The 16,152-nt window shown below is 42.7% G+C and overlaps 1 protein-coding gene across 1 annotated transcript in view; it reads right to left on the bottom strand.

Annotated features, from left to right (window-relative positions):
* grid1a (glutamate receptor, ionotropic, delta 1a) overlaps positions 1–16,152 on the bottom strand; it is a 438,916-nt gene that overhangs the window by 57,620 nt on the left and 365,144 nt on the right. The window contains exon 6 of the mRNA XM_056291925.1: positions 4,669–4,842. Coding sequence (XP_056147900.1) covers positions 4,669–4,842 — 174 coding nt within the window. The remainder of the gene's footprint in view (positions 1–4,668; positions 4,843–16,152) is intronic.

Raw genomic sequence — 16,152 nt, 5'->3', positions numbered from 1 at the left:
GTGAAGAAAACAGAAACTAGCATAACAGTAGTCTGACATTTTACCCTTGTTAAGTTCGATGGGAAATGCATTTCTTAGTGGGAGCCTGCTCACCTTTGAAAAGGGGAAAAAATGTAGAGGGCAGGGGACTCCTGGTGAGTTGTATATTCCCTGTCTGACAATATCATCCCCCTGTTCTTGGTTTGGACACATACTACCCAAGGAGCCAAGTTTCTTCCTGAGTCACAATTATACAGAAGGTTGAAGAAAGCCAAATCTATTGGAAACACAGCAACAGCCCAGTTCTGACAATAGATGCCCATTTACCCCCATTTTCATACTTGAAGGAATCTTGCACAACTTTTGAGGTTGAATTTCTTGGTGATCAAAAGATTTTCACTGACTACAGCAAGTCACATGGATGGCCTAAATTCCGTTTTCAGTTCATGTAAGATTTTTTTTCCCCTTAGCTCTCAACACCCACTTTGTGCAACCTGTCAGCAACCACTTGTAATGTTTCCTGCCTTGATATGACTTTGTTGATTTCATAGTTCTGCCACAAGTAAAGAACATTTGCCAGAAAGTAAGATCCATGAAATCCATGGAAACTACTACTTTAGATATTAAGATCATGGCAAGTGCAGACTAGCAGTCCAAACAGCTATGTGGCAAAACACTCAGCCACCACAAAAGTCATATTGCTTGATAGCAATTGGTCGCAAAGCCCAGGTGAAATGTTACCTCATAAATGTGGGTTTCCAAGATTATGCAGCAGGTGACAATAGCTGAGAGCAATCAGTATAGCAAAGCCCTCCAATTTTTTTCTTTGCCTCACTACTGTGATGAATACTTAAACTGCCTTTAGCCGATATTTAGCCCTGTTTCATTTAAATTATTGAGAACTGTGGGTACACACATGGTTTTGCCATCTGTCCTGAATATGGATGAAAAGAAGTTTGAAATTTTCAATAGAGCTAGAGGGAGCCCAGTCAATGCACTCCAGATGGATAAAAAGAACATTTCAGAAACATGTAAGGGGGTAGTCGAGTTACTATCTTGTGTAATGAGGAATAGCAGGGTGAATAAGTTTGCTAAGATGGACTAAGGATGGAAATTACACTGTGTTAGACTGAAAACAATATTGTGACTGCACTCAAGGGCGTATCATCTTCCCCGGCCTTCATTATCATGGTTACTTCATCTTGGGGTGGATTCATGGCTGACAGAACTTCCATACTGATCACAGATCGCACAAGAGTATACGCTAAGTCCTCTGTAGGCTTGTATTATCGCTTTATGTATTATCTTTACTTATTATCTATTTACTTAAATGTGACTATATGCCACTGTTTTTTGTTGTTTTTTTTGTTTGTTTTTGTTTTTTTACTCGTCTGGCCATTTATACGACGTAATTTTGTCAGACAAATACACTGCATTTCAACTAAGGCCACTAGATCGCATTGTTTAATCTGGTGACTAAGTTGAAAATACTGTACCACCAATTGAATGAGAGTAGAACAGATATCGAACTGTTTGGCATGGTCATTTGAGTAGTTCAAAAGAAAATGGCGATTGTTGTTAGTTGCTATGGTGCCAGCACACGTCAGTGGGGCCATATGTTCATACTACTCCACTGCTCATTTTATCGTTACAAATAAATTGATTAAAATAAAAAGGAACAAAGAAAACAAAGAGTCCGCGACCTGCCAGAAGTCGGTTTAAATGGAAGTCAGCCCGCTACAACAGTCAACGTTCTTTGCAGTGGCAGCGATTTAAATAAAAATGGCCGCAGCTCTGACACATCCCATCATGTTAACTTGAACTGGAATGTTTGTTCTACTCATTCAACTTCTATGTGCCACCATATCAATTCGACTGATACACCAAAGCGACTTATATATGTTTTTTTCTTCACAACAACGTTTTTTTTTTTTGCTGAGTGTGATTGATACTTTGGTGTGACTTATAGTCAAGGAAATACGGACTACGTATTATATAATGATGAATTTATTTGACCATTATTTTATTTATTTTTGATTTTCCCTCCTTTTTCTTCCAATTGTACTTGGCCATAATGGTAACTAAGCATGGTGACTAATGGTGACTAAGCAGCAATTCTTGCCATAACTTCAGCACACGAGGACTATTCCTTCAACTGAGGAGGACTGTATCATGTTTGATTTTTTTCTCTTGTCATCATGAAACAGGTAACAGAATTGCCATTTTCAATCTTTTTTTGTTTTGGATTTCCCCCCCTTTTTCTCCTCAATTGTACTTGGCTAATTACCCTATTTTCTGAGCTACCCCGGTCGCTGCTCCACCCCCTCTGCCGATCCGGGGAGGGCTGCAGGCTACCACATGCCTCCTCCGATACACGTGGAGTCGCCAGCTGCTCCTTTTCACCTGACAGTCAGGAGTTTCACCAGGGGGACGTAGCGCGTGGTAGCATCATGCTATTCCCCCAGTTCCCCCTTCCCCCTGAACAGGCGCCCCGACTGACCAGAGGAGGCGCTAGTGCAGCTACCAGGACACATATCCACACTCGGCTTCCCACCCGCAGGCACAGCCAACTGTGTCTGTAGGGATGCCTGATCAAGCCGGAGGTAACACGGGGATTCTAACTGCCGATGCCCTTGTTGGTAGGCAACGGAATAGACCGCAACACCACCCGGATGCCCGCCATTTTGAATCTTTAGACCAGCCTGAGTAATGCAGCCTGGGGAAATGAATCAGGATTTGCTCTTCCCCATAACAACCCTTGTTAAGGTACGGGCAAGGCACTGGAGCGGTCCCAAGTGCTTCAGTGGAGCGGCACACTGGACAGCTGTAGAGGACTGTGATCTTATAGGGCAACCCCAATATATATATATATATATATATATATATATATATATATATATATATATACACTACCGTTCAAAAGTTTGGGATCACCCAAACAATTTTGTGTTTTCCATGAAAAGTCACACTTATTCACCACCATATGTTGTGAAATGAATAGAAAATAGAGTCAAGACATTGACAAGGTTAGAAATAATGATTTGTATTTGAAATAAGATTTTTTTTACATCAAACTTTGCTTTCGTCAAAGAATCCTCCATTTGCAGCAATTACAGCATTGCAGACCTTTGGCATTCTAGCTGTTAATTTGTTGAGGTAATCTGGAGAAATTGCACCCCACGCTTCCAGAAGCAGCTCCCACAAGTTGGATTGGTTGGATGGGCACTTCTTTGAGCAGATTGAGTTTCTGGAGCATCACATTTGTGGGGTCAATTAAACGCTCAAAATGGCCAGAAAAAGAGAACTTTCATCTGAAACTCGACAGTCTATTCTTGTTCTTAGAAATGAAGGCTATTCCATGCGAGAAATTGCTAAGAAATTGAAGATTTCCTACACCGGTGTGTACTACTCCCTTCAGAGGACAGCACAAACAGGCTCTAACCAGAGTAGAAAAAGAAGTGGGAGGCCGCGTTGCACAACTGAGCAAGAAGATAAGTACATTAGAGTCTCTAGTTTGAGAAACAGACGCCTCACAGGTCCCCAACTGGCATCTTCATTAAATAGTACCTGTTAGAGCCTGTTTGTGCTGTCCTCTGAAGGGAGTAGTACACACCGGTGTAGGAAATCTTCAATTTCTTAGCAATTTCTCGCATGGAATAGCCTTCATTTCTAAGAACAAGAATAGACTGTCGAGTTTCAGATGAAAGTTCTCTTTTTCTGGCCATTTTGAGCGTTTAATTGACCCCACAAATGTGATGCTCCAGAAACTCAATCTGCTCAAAGAAGTGCCCATCCAACCAATCCAACTTGTGGGAGCTGCTTCTGGAAGCGTGGGGTGCAATTTCTCCAGATTACCTCAACAAATTAACAGCTAGAATGCCAAAGGTCTGCAATGCTGTAATTGCTGCAAATGGAGGATTCTTTGACGAAAGCAAAGTTTGATGTAAAAAAAATCTTATTTCAAATACAAATCATTATTTCTAACCTTGTCAATGTCTTGACTCTATTTTCTATTCATTTCACAACATATGGTGGTGAATAAGTGTGACTTTTCATGGAAAACACAAAATTGTTTGGGTGATCCCAAACTTTTGAACGGTAGTGTATATATATATATATATATATATATATATATATATATATATATATATATATATATATATATATATATACATGCATGCGACTGAATGTGAAGCAACACATCACTAAAAAGGAGCTGCCAGCTTGGTTAAACTTCCTGAATCAAATGAGGTTAGGAAAAATGTCCCCCCTGGTGGCTTGTGGCACACAGATGAAATATGGCCACTGCTTTTAAAGTGTAATCACACAGTTATTGGTGATAATCTTCACAGAAAATCATATAACACTGCCTTAGAGACAATACTCGGTAGGATACATTTTATCTTTACTATAAAACTTTTTATTTCCATTTGCCTGTTTAATGTGTTTGTTTAACCTTAAGGACAATTTAAGGGCTTAAGACTGTAGAAGGCACCTGTCCCATTTGAATCAAACTGCTTTTTTTTATGATGCATCTCCTCTCCTCTCCTCTCTTTCAGTACAGCTGAACTTCAATGTATGTTGGAATGTAAATATACATGTAAATAATATTATTGATATTGATATTTTGAATGCATATCCGTCACACATGTATCTACATCGCTCACACTAAAATATGTTACTGTTTACCTCCAGAGACTGCAGGTAGCCCTCTTGTGGATCACAGAGTAGAGAGGAGATTCGGTGGTTGTTTCTCATACAGCGGATGTTGGTGTCCCTCCACATCGGGAAGATTTGGCGAATGACAGTCATCCGTCCGAGAGAGCTGTGGACCAGTTCCATGATCTCCGCATCACTCACCTCCTGAAGTCCAAGACAACGATGGATGACAGAGGAAGAAGTGGTCAGTCATAAAAAAACTGAAAAAAGTAAGAATGCGTCAAATATGTGATGCACTATCCCCTTCAAGGGCACAATATGCATCAGAAATAGTTCACTGACTGGAACTTGCGATGAACAGCAACATTTTCAGCAGCTGTGCATTTGTAATGCCTTTTTGACCAATTGTAATAGCAGATGGTGTGTCAGCTGGGGGCGATGGTTTTAACTGAACTTGAGTAATTATATTTGTGACAAGGGTAGGAAAAAATACCTTTTTTCTTCTTCTCCCCAATTGTACTTGGCCAATTACCCTATTTTCCAAGCCGTCCCGGTCGCTGCTCCACCCCCTCTGCTGATCCCGGGAAGGCTGCAGACTACCACATGCCTCCTCCGATACATGTGGAGTTGCCAGCCACTTCTTTTCACCTGACAGTGGGGAGTTTCACCAGGGGGATGTAGCGTGTGGGAGGATCACGCTATTCCCCCCTGTTCCCCCTCCCTCCTGAACAGGTGCCCTGACCAACCAGAGGAGACGCTAGTGCAGTGATCAGGACACATACCCACATCCGGCTTCCCACCCGCACACACAGCCAATTGTGTCTGTAGGGACGCCCGACCAAGCCAGAGGTAACACGGGGATTCGAACCGGCGGTCCCCGTGTTGGTAGGTAACGGAATAGACCGCTACGCCACCTGAGCACCCTGGAAAAAAATACTTTGAGACATTAAAACAAAGTCCTGCAAAACAACCACCTGAAATTTGGAATTCCAAGCATTTCAAAGATAAAGCTCCTATCAAGGAATTGTAGACCGAGGCAAGTTCTTCACAATGTACACTGTAAATGATAAAAATAAGCTTGGTTCTCATGTAACTCCTGCCTCCACATCTGTCTGATTAACTCTACCAAGTAAATCACTGTTCTGTAGTTCCCTGGTTAAACATACAAGAGGGAAAAGGTCATGCAATCCATCATTGAATGCGCACTGCATGCTGACATACACACTGTTGTGTTATTTCACTAGTCTTGAGATTCACTGAAATGAATAAAGTAATGAACAACAACATTGCAGTGTCTTCTCTGCAGTATTAGCGGGTATGACTCCTGGCCTGCTTCCATATCATAACAAGGGCCATCTAGGGTATGAGATAAGGGCCAGTGGAGGTTTACTCTGGATGGAGTCAAATCAATAGTCTTGAGATGCTAAGCCACCGAATAGTCTCCAGAGCAGGATAATGGTCAATGCTGAGGCAGACAGAGAGCCTGGCTGGAGTCGACTGGCATTTGACAGCAAAGCTGTAGTGTTACCAGCAGGTCCAACCTTAACTCAGGCTGATATTTCCCACTGTCACTTATTTGAATGCCCTATCCTGCTCATTTTATTTTTTTATCAGAATTTTTAGACATGAAGAATCTCATGAACCTCGCTTCTGACTTATTCACTCACATTTTGTGTCATGCATAGCAGTTTCATCTTTGTAGATTTGGTGCAAGCCCTCTAAAAAAATTGTGCATGAGTGCATCCAAAAATACATGCTGTTATATTCCTGCACCCCCACCGCTATTCTCTCTTAGTCCTTGGACTCTTGTCATTTGGTATTGTCCATGTGGTTTTATTCAAGGTAGTATTTTAGAGAAGCACCACCAGCTGAGATGCATATAATACATGTCCTATTGCCTTTAAGATGCTCAGACGGATCGATCTTTTGAAAAGTGTTTCTGATGTGTCAGGGTTGGTTTTCTGGGTTGTTAGTTAGATAAAAACATGATTCAGGTGAGCTGACTTTGGCTCTGTTGGACTGGCGTAAAAGCATCTATTTTGCAATGTCAATGCTAAGCATCCAATCAGGACCTTAAGTGAATAATATGTAAGCTGAGCAGTCAGCACTCGGCCTACTTCAAATTACAAACGTAAGACCATGATCCTATATCGATCGGTTCACAAAAAAGTCACGACAGTTGTGCCTTGCATCTCTGACACGGTCCTTGTTTGGTTTTATCCCGCTCTTTTGCCTTAGTCTCACTTTGATTATTACTGGTCTCTTAAAGTCCCGTCTCACTACCTTCTCCCTCTTCAATCCACACCTTCTCTCTCCTGGTTTCTCACTATGTACAGTACCTTTCTCCCTTTATCCTTAGTAAGCCTCTTCTCCAGTCACATCTTATCTTGCCCTTCCTCTTTTTCAGTCTCTCTCTGCTTCTCTATATCCCCTCAGTCGGGGGGTAGAGCACCCTGTCTTGTTCTCCACCCTTAGCCTATATTACCTGTGTCTCACTGTTCTCTCCTCATATCTTCAATTTCCATTGTTTCCGTTTATTACCTGTCTTATTTCTGGTTTCATAGGAAATACACGTTTCAAGGCATGCAAATATGCTCTGTGGTGAGCGGCTCATGTTAATAATGCTAAGGGCTCCTCCTCGACTGGGTAGGCCCATTCCCAAAAAGTCTCGTGTGCGCAAACAAACCACAGCGCACAGATAAGACACCTCAGCTGATTCTTGTATTAGTAGTTTCATCCTTGAGTCTTGACAGTCAGTCAGCTGTTAAGTGTGCATATTCATGAGTTCCCGTGGCACATTAATCAAATGAATTATGCAGAATGGTTCACGGAACTGTAACCTCACGTCCAAGCTAATAACTTCCTGTGCCACCCACTTGGAATATTCTGCCACCATCACAGATGACCTTCCTGTCATCACCCAATCCGGCAGTGACACAGAACAATGGGATACGACGTTTTAACCTCTGTTTCGGGGGAAACGTATAACACCGTACCAAAAACGGTACCCCAGTTGTAGTCTATACTTGCATAATATGCATTCATAAAAAATGGCTCATCATTACCTACAGGTTCTAGTAAACATGTTTAAAGGCCCACTAAACAGAAATCATTGCCCATGACAGAGTATAACCAGCCCACATCTGTCATCACAGTTACCACTGAGGGCTTACTGCAATAAAGGATTGGCTAGACGGACAAACCCAAAGGTGTGCACTTTGTAAATTATTACATTTTTTTTGTGGATCCCCCCCCCCCCCCTTTTATCCCCAACTGTATCCGGCTACTTATCCCACTCTTCCGAGCCATCCTGGTCGCTGCTCCACCCCCTCTGCCGATCCGGGGAGGGCTGCAGACTACCACATGCTTCCTCCGATACATGTGGAGTTGCCAGCTGCTTCTTTTCACCTGACAGTGAGGAGTTTCACCAGGAGGATGTAACGCGTGTAAGGATCACGCTATCCCCCCCCCGTTCCTCCTCCCCACTGAATAGGCGCCCTGACCAGCCAGATGAGGCACTGTAGGGATGCCCGACCAGGCCAGAGTAACACGGGGATTCGAACCAGCGATCCCCGTGTTGGTAGGCAATGGAAAAGCCCGCCACGCCACCCGGATGCCAAATGATTACATTTTGACCCAAATGAAGGTTGTATAGTCTAAAACTCCCGCCAACAGAAAATGGTTGCATTGTTAAACCCGTGGATTTTAGAATGAGCATGACGGTAACATTTACCAAAATATTACTCGTGAAAATTAAATCTTCAGTTTTCTTAGTAAGCCAAACAGCAACACCAGGATCATCTTTCATGTCTGAAAACGAGCACCACAAGTTTCTCTATCTGCTTTCACATTCAGTTCCGCGGTACACTCCCGGAGGGTCTTCGGGTAACCAACTCAGCTCGAGAAAAAGCAAATACAGCACAGCCATGTTCCAGCGATAGTCAATCACTAAAATGCATTAATCAAGTCAAGTGTAGCTGACAGATAGGCTAAATTATCTTCTTTGTCCTGCTCAGTCAACGTTATTAATCTTTCACAAGAAATAAATGAAGAATTTGGTAGCAGTCACTATGGAGATTTAATTAGAAGTTAAGGTGCTTTTTGAAGCTGAAGGCAAGAACGCTGAGAAACCACGAGAGTGAGAAGGAACGAGAAACCCATGGATCAAAATCACTAGACTTGCTCTTGCTTGAAACACATATATTTTATATTCTCTCAAGGGTTTTTTTCTTCGTAACAAAAGCCCCCAAAACAGCTTCAGATATGTGTATTATCATCTACAAATTAAAAAAGAAAAAAAAGGAGAAAATGGTCTTAAAAAGTCATTTTACCATTTAAATGAACAGCTTCAAATATCTCAAACAACCTCTGATGTCAAAATTAAAATATCACAAAATGGCACATCACACTGCTGGTTGGTGGAAGACCCGCAATAAATGTGATGCAGCTTTCAGAATATCCACACTTGATAGAAATGATGCAGTCCTTTCAACCCTCAAACGATTATAAATAAAAATCAACGTGTTTACTGTTCAAAAGTTCACGTTTTAAAATTAAATCTTGCTCCACAAATTGAATCAGTGCTGATGTGATAACTGCAGAACATCTTGATAGAATTGTTTCAACTGACCTTAATAAGTGAATATAACAAACAGCCAGTGAACATACTGACCAATGGGGAGTAGATAAATAACACTGGCAATGGCATTTTGTCATATTTTCCTAAAAATGGGGGCAAATATGACTCCTTTAAAACACGAACATGAAATAACAGTCACGTTCAAACACATGTTGCCATTGTAAGTCCTAAACTGAATTTTGATCCAAGAAACCACATTCACCACCCTTACTGTCTTCCTTTAAAGATATATTACGTAAGTGTCTTGATGCGTGCTCAATAATCCAGGTAAGAACATAAAAGAAAGGTGAATCAGTTCATCTGGATACAACGTTTATTGACAGAAACATTTCATCACTCAACTAAGTGACAGCTTCAGTCTAAACTGACTGCAGGTATCCCCACCCCTTATAAACAATACGGTGGCATAACGACTGAAACCAACGACTAGTTTCATGTGCAAATATGGGTGTGACCATTAACTAGAGTTTCAATGACCACGTGTACTATTCACAGAGGATTTGGGAATGTTTGCAATCACAGCATTGTAAGATGGTGACAACTGTACTCTGCAACCCCAAAACATGTTGCACCAGAAGTTGGTCCACCCCAAGGATCGGGTCCCCCGCCACAAACACAGCAATATAGTGTTAAGTGCCAGGAGGATTTCCGTGATTTGTACATCGGGGAAACTAAACAGACGCTGGCCAAAAGGATGACACAACACAGGAGAGCTAATGCGTCAGGCCAGAACTCCAGAGTCTACACCCATCTACAGGCCAGTGGCCACTCTTTCAGGGATGAGGATGTGCACATCCTTGATAGGGAGCAACACTGGTTTGAATGGGGAGTCAAAGAGGCCATCTATGTTAAGAGGGAACGACCATCTCTGAACCAAGGGGGGGGGGGGACTAAGAGTACATCTGTTGATACCTGCAGTCAGTTTAGACTGAAGAGGTCACTTGGATGAGAGATGAAATGTATGTCAACAAACGTTGTATCCAGATGAACTGATGCAACCTTCTCTGACTGATATCACAACTAGTGTGACTCATACCACCTTATGTCAGTACATCCGAACAACACCTTTAACTTCTCCCCTTAAACCCTCTCCCGTGGAGCCCCACCCCACTTTATAAGCATTCACCTTGTTCAACAAATGAGATGCAAAATTTTTGCAGAACTGGGTGAGGAAAACCACTCAAAAACATTTGGACAAAGTGAGGGCTTTGATAGTATAAGGGAGCGCGATGGTTAACATTAGCACTGCAGCTGGCTGGAATGGAGATGAGCTACGTACTCCCTGTTGCGAGGGTTACAGAGGACATTACATTCATACAATGAAAAAGAAAAAACATACTGTAGACAACCTCATTGTGCAGCCAAAGTAAGTAATACGGTCAAGGTCTTACTCCTCTAAAAAGTCAACAAGACAGTCGTAACTTAACGATTCTGGCAACATAAGGTGGGGTTGCAGTCATTGCAACCTTTCAGCTTTTTGTACTGCAAGAACCAAAGATAATTGATCCAGAGAAATAATAAACACATTTGCCAGCACTTTCAGTTGGCCTCAAGTATAATACGCTAAGGATTGTGTTTGAAAAATAAATAAATCGATACTGGCAGCCCGAAACGACCTCCCTACTTACTAAAACAATGTTGACAAAATTATAATCAGAGATTGCTGGCTATATCGTTGATATTTTCTATATTTGTTATTTTCCATATGTAATTAGTGCCAGAAGCCTCTCATCTGACCCTTCAGGAATATTAATTAAATCTAAATAATTTACTTAGAATTACAAAGAAGAATATTTTTTGCAACTACTGTATAACTACAATTGCATATAAATACCACACAGGGAATTTTAATTAGAGCAGAATGCACCCCCAACTTATACTGTTCACTTGCTTTACTTCTTGTCCATTATGGCTCCTTTCCCCATACTGCCACATCACGAGGAATTGTTTTCTTCCCTACCAACGCTATTTACTTTCAATACCATAACTCCAGTAGAATTTGATGCCAATGTGTATATAAATACAGATGCAGAGTTATTTCTTATTTCTCATGTTGTGTGTGTGTGTGTGTGTCTGTCTGTGTGTGTCTGTGTGTGTCTGTGTGTGGTAACATGACAAAAAGTGGCTATTTGTGTATGAGGTGGGCTATTCATTGCAACAAGATGATCTATTTCAGAGTTACACCAAGATGGCACTGCAGACGGCAGCCTCGGTTCTGCACTCTTTAGTACTTCTGTTTATATTTAGTTTCCAGCTCTCACTCTCTGATCACATTCAGCAGGGAAGAACTTTTAAACCTCAGAATATCCACTGGCCAACCTTTTTTTTACCGTTTTTCATTGAACTGCAATGTTTTACCGAGCCTTTAGTTGGAGGAGTAGCAGCTCTGTATTGGCTTCGCTGGAACCAATGACAGGGGAAGCGAGCCGGAGCGCTTGTTAAACTGTGACAGCGGGGATTTTGAACTGCACTCCCCGTCAATCCACCTGGTGAATGTCGGCTCTCTGGCCAACAAGATAGACGAACTGCTGCTCCCCTATGGAACAAACATGAACTTTTCCAGATCTGCCACCCTGTGTCTCACTGAAATCTAGCTTGGTGAGCATATACTGGACAGCTCACTCCATCTTCTGCACTTCCAACTCCTCCGAGCGGACCGTGAAACGGAGTGAACGGGTAAGAAACAGGGAGGCGGAATCTGCTTCTATATAAATGAAGGTTGGTGTACAGATGTCACAGTGTTGAAGAAATCGTGCAGCCTTCACCATTTTTATTGACTGTAAACCATTTTTTCCACCGTGGGAGTTTTCATCATTTATTCTGGTCGGTGTTTATATTCCACCCCAGGCCTGTGCTAGTGAGGCATCACAACACCTGGCTGACCAGATAATAAACATGGAGCACAAACATCCAGACTCCCTTCTCATTATCCTTGGGGATTTTACCAGAGCAAACCTCAGCCACAAACTGCCAAAATACAGACAGCATGTTAAATGTCCCACCAGGGACAAAAACACACTGGATCATTGCTACACAATATTAAAGGACGCCTATCGCTCTGTCCCCCGTGCAGCTTTAGGGCTCTCTGATCACTGTCTGGTTCCACTTCTCCCAACCTACAGGCAGAAACTAAAAGCTGCAAAGCTTGTGGGTAAAACTCTGAGAAGATGGACCAACGATTCAAAACTGGAGCTTTAAGCCGCTTTGACTGCACTGATTGGAGTGTTTTTGAGGCTGCATCTACAGACCTGGACAAACTTACTGACACTGTGACATCTTACATCAGCTTCTGTGAGGACATGTGTGTGCCCACCAAAACCTTCTGTACCTTCAATAACAATAAGCACTGGCTCACAGCAAAACTCAGGCAGCTTCGTCAGGCCAAGGAGGAGGCCTACAGGAGTGAAGACAGGATCCTGTACAATCAGGCCAGGAACACACTGACAAAGGAGATTAGAGTAGCCAAAAGGGGTTACACTGAAAAGCTGAAACATGGGTTTTCAGCTAACAATCCTGTGTCTGTGTGGAGAGGCCTTGCAGGACATCACCAACTACAGGACCCCCCCTCCCCCCAACTGTACAGAACTTTCAACTAGCTTACAACTTGAATGTGTTTTACTGCAGGTTTGATCAGCCACTCCCACATCCCTCACCCACTCCAACTCAGACCTTACACAACCAACTGCATCCCCTGCCATCACCCCTCCTCTCCCATCTGACTCCTCACTGGCAACGACAGTTTGTGAAGAGGATGTATCAGCTCTTCCAGAGACAGAAGATCACGAAGACACCAGACCCGGACGGCATGTCACCCTCCTGTCTGAAAGTCTGTGCAGACCAGCTGGCCCCCATCTTCACATGGATCTTCAACGGATCACTGGAGCTGTGTTAAGTCCCCTTCTGCTTCAAACGCTCCACTATCATCGTGGTCCCCAAGAAATCCCGCATCACTGGACTGAACGGCTGCAGACCCATTGCCCTGACGTCTGTGGTCACAAAGTCCTTCGAGAGACTGGTGTTGACCCACCTGAAGGACATTACAGGCCCCCTGCTGGACCCTCTGCAGTTTGCCTACCGGGCAAATAGGTCAGTAGATGATACAGTCAACATGGGACTGCAACACATCTTGCAACACTTCGACTCCCCTGGGATGCAAGGATCCTGTTTGTAGACTTCAGCTCACCATTCAACACCATCATCCCAGAAGTCCTACCCACCAAACACACCCAGCTCACTGTGCCTGCCTCCACCTGTCAGTAGATCACAAACTTCCTGACAGAAAGCAGCAAGTAAGGCTGGGAAAAACCACATCCAACACCCGGACAGTCAGTATTGGTGCCCCCCAGGGGTGTGTGCTCTCCCCACTGATCTTCTCCCTCTACACCAACAACTGCATGCCAGAAGACCCCACTGTTTAACTCCTGAAATTTTCAGATGACACTTCAGTCACTGGCCTCATCCAAGATGGAGATGAGTCAGCATACAAATGGGAGGTTGAACAGTCCCGTGGTGAGGTCACAACAACGTGGAGCTGAACACGCTCAAAACTGTGGAGCTGACAGTAGACTTCAGGAGGAGCCCCCCATCATTGCCACCCCCTTCTCAACATTACTGTGTTGGCTGTGGGTTCCTTCCGGTTTCTGGGTTCTACAATCTCCTAGGACCTGAAGTGAGGGCCCAGCATCAACACAGTCATTAAAAAGGCCCAGTTGAGGATGTACTTCCTGCCAGCTCAGGAAATACAACCTGCCTCAGGAGCTGTTGCTCCAGTTTTACACTGCAGTCATTGAGTCTGTTCTCTGCACTTCCATCACTGTCTGGTTTGCATCAACCACAAAACAGGGCAGGAACAGACTACAACGGACAGTTAGGTCTGCAGAAAAGATGATCAGTGCTGACCTGCCCACCATCCAGGACCCGTACACCTCCAGAGTCAGGAAACGGGCAGGGAAAATCACTTCAGACCCCACACCCTGGACAAAACCTGCTTCAACTTATCCCCTCTGGTTGGCGCTACAGAACACTACACCAAAACCACTAGACACAGGAAGTTTCTTCTCCCTTGCTGTCAAACTTATGAACAGTTAACTCACTATGGCACTGTGCAATAACCCTGGAACACTATAATACCCACTGTACCTACAAATCATATTTATTTATTTTAGTTTAAAATACAAATGTGCAATATATTTCACTCAATACTGTTTATCTGAACAGGCTGTATACTGTACATAAATAAATCCATCTACTATATGTATATAAAATAACTTTTTTTAAGTTTAATATTTATCACAGCACTCCTTGTATTGCACTTCTATTGCACTCTTCACTTCTTTGCACCATTTGTTTCATGTTTACAGTTCATAGAAACAGTTTCATCTGTATATACTAGTTATTCCTAGTATATATTCCTGAAGATTGCTGTTGTTATTCTAAGTACATTGACAGCCACTAAACCAGTCAGATTCCTTGGATGGAACACATACTTGGCCAAAAGATGATTCTGATTCAGACTTTAAATTTAAAATCAGTTGGCTCCTCAATGTACAGACGTTATCAAACAACGTGCTTAAAGTGCATTGGGACTGCACTGCACATAGATCAGTTCTGTATGAAAAGTGCCCTGAGATAACTTCTGTTTTGATTTGGCACTAAATAAATAAAATTGACTTGACTTAAATGGATTTCTGTGCACTGTGAGGCATGATGCAACAAGGTTGCAGTGTGCTGAAAATTCCCAATCCCTGCAGCAAGCAGGTTAAAGAGCTATAATACTCTGTTGCAAACAGCCATAAAAGGAACCGAAACTAGTTAAAAAAAATTATACACAAACACACCCACAATTATATAACTGTGCTTCATCACAGGTGATGCATTTCTCACTCCTCATTGCATCTTATACAAAAAGGTGGGATGGTCCTCAACAAACAGGAGGGAGCAGCATTGCATATTGTTTATTTATAAGCCTCTACTGCGAAAACTGTCTGGTTACCGCTGCTCTCTGATTACATCTAAATAGAGTACTTACAATGTCATGTCACAGGACATTTTAACAATAGCTGTGTACCTCTTGTTCACACTGAACTTGGAAAAAGTGGGTTCAAATACCTTGCTGCATACAAATGGAAAGAGCTCCCAAAAACATGAAGCAACATTTTCTTATTTCACTTGAACATTTTAAAAGGTTGTACTTATGTATTTGTAATCACACTTGTAAATACTTTTCTTAATTGCACAGTATGTATAATCTATGTGAATTATCTGTGCGTCTGTCTATGCTTTAACTGTATATTTGGTTTTTTTGTACGCAGGTCTCCTGAAAAAGTGATCCTGATCTCAATGAGACTGCATGTTTAAGTGAAGGATTAAATAGATAAATAAAGCATATTCTTTCTACAATTTCCTTCTTCAGAAGTGTTATACCATTGTAGCCCCTGTCCTGAAGTCCGACCATAGGATAAACAGGACGGCTCTCAGTTGCTTGATAGGCAGTTACACCGGACATCCGTCATAGCATGGTTGTCCTCCCCGACTTTTCTCTGTCACGACGGGCTCCACCGCCTAATCCATCAAATGATCTCATGTGTCACCCTCCCCCCCATCTTTCTAGGGCAAAAAAACAACAAATACTCTCAGGAAGTACCATCCATCTAGGTCCACCAGATAGTGTCAGATGCAGGCAGCCGTATGTGTGTGCTACAGCGACAGCAGTGTGATGGTTTTGGTGGGTGATTTAGGGCGAGGACTACCCGTCTGTCATCTCCTTGTCCTCCACACTTGCTCACATCAAGCATGGCCGCGATCTCACACTTTGGTGCTGGCGCATTTCGATTTCTCACTTGATTGAAAAGACTGTGGGTCTCTTTTGTCTTGTG

Source organism: Lampris incognitus, chromosome 13 (genome assembly GCF_029633865.1).
Source record: "Lampris incognitus isolate fLamInc1 chromosome 13, fLamInc1.hap2, whole genome shotgun sequence".
Lineage (NCBI taxonomy): Eukaryota > Metazoa > Chordata > Actinopteri > Lampriformes > Lampridae > Lampris > Lampris incognitus.
The sequence above is the reverse complement of the archived record's forward strand: the minus strand, read 5'-3'. Positions and strand labels throughout refer to the sequence as shown.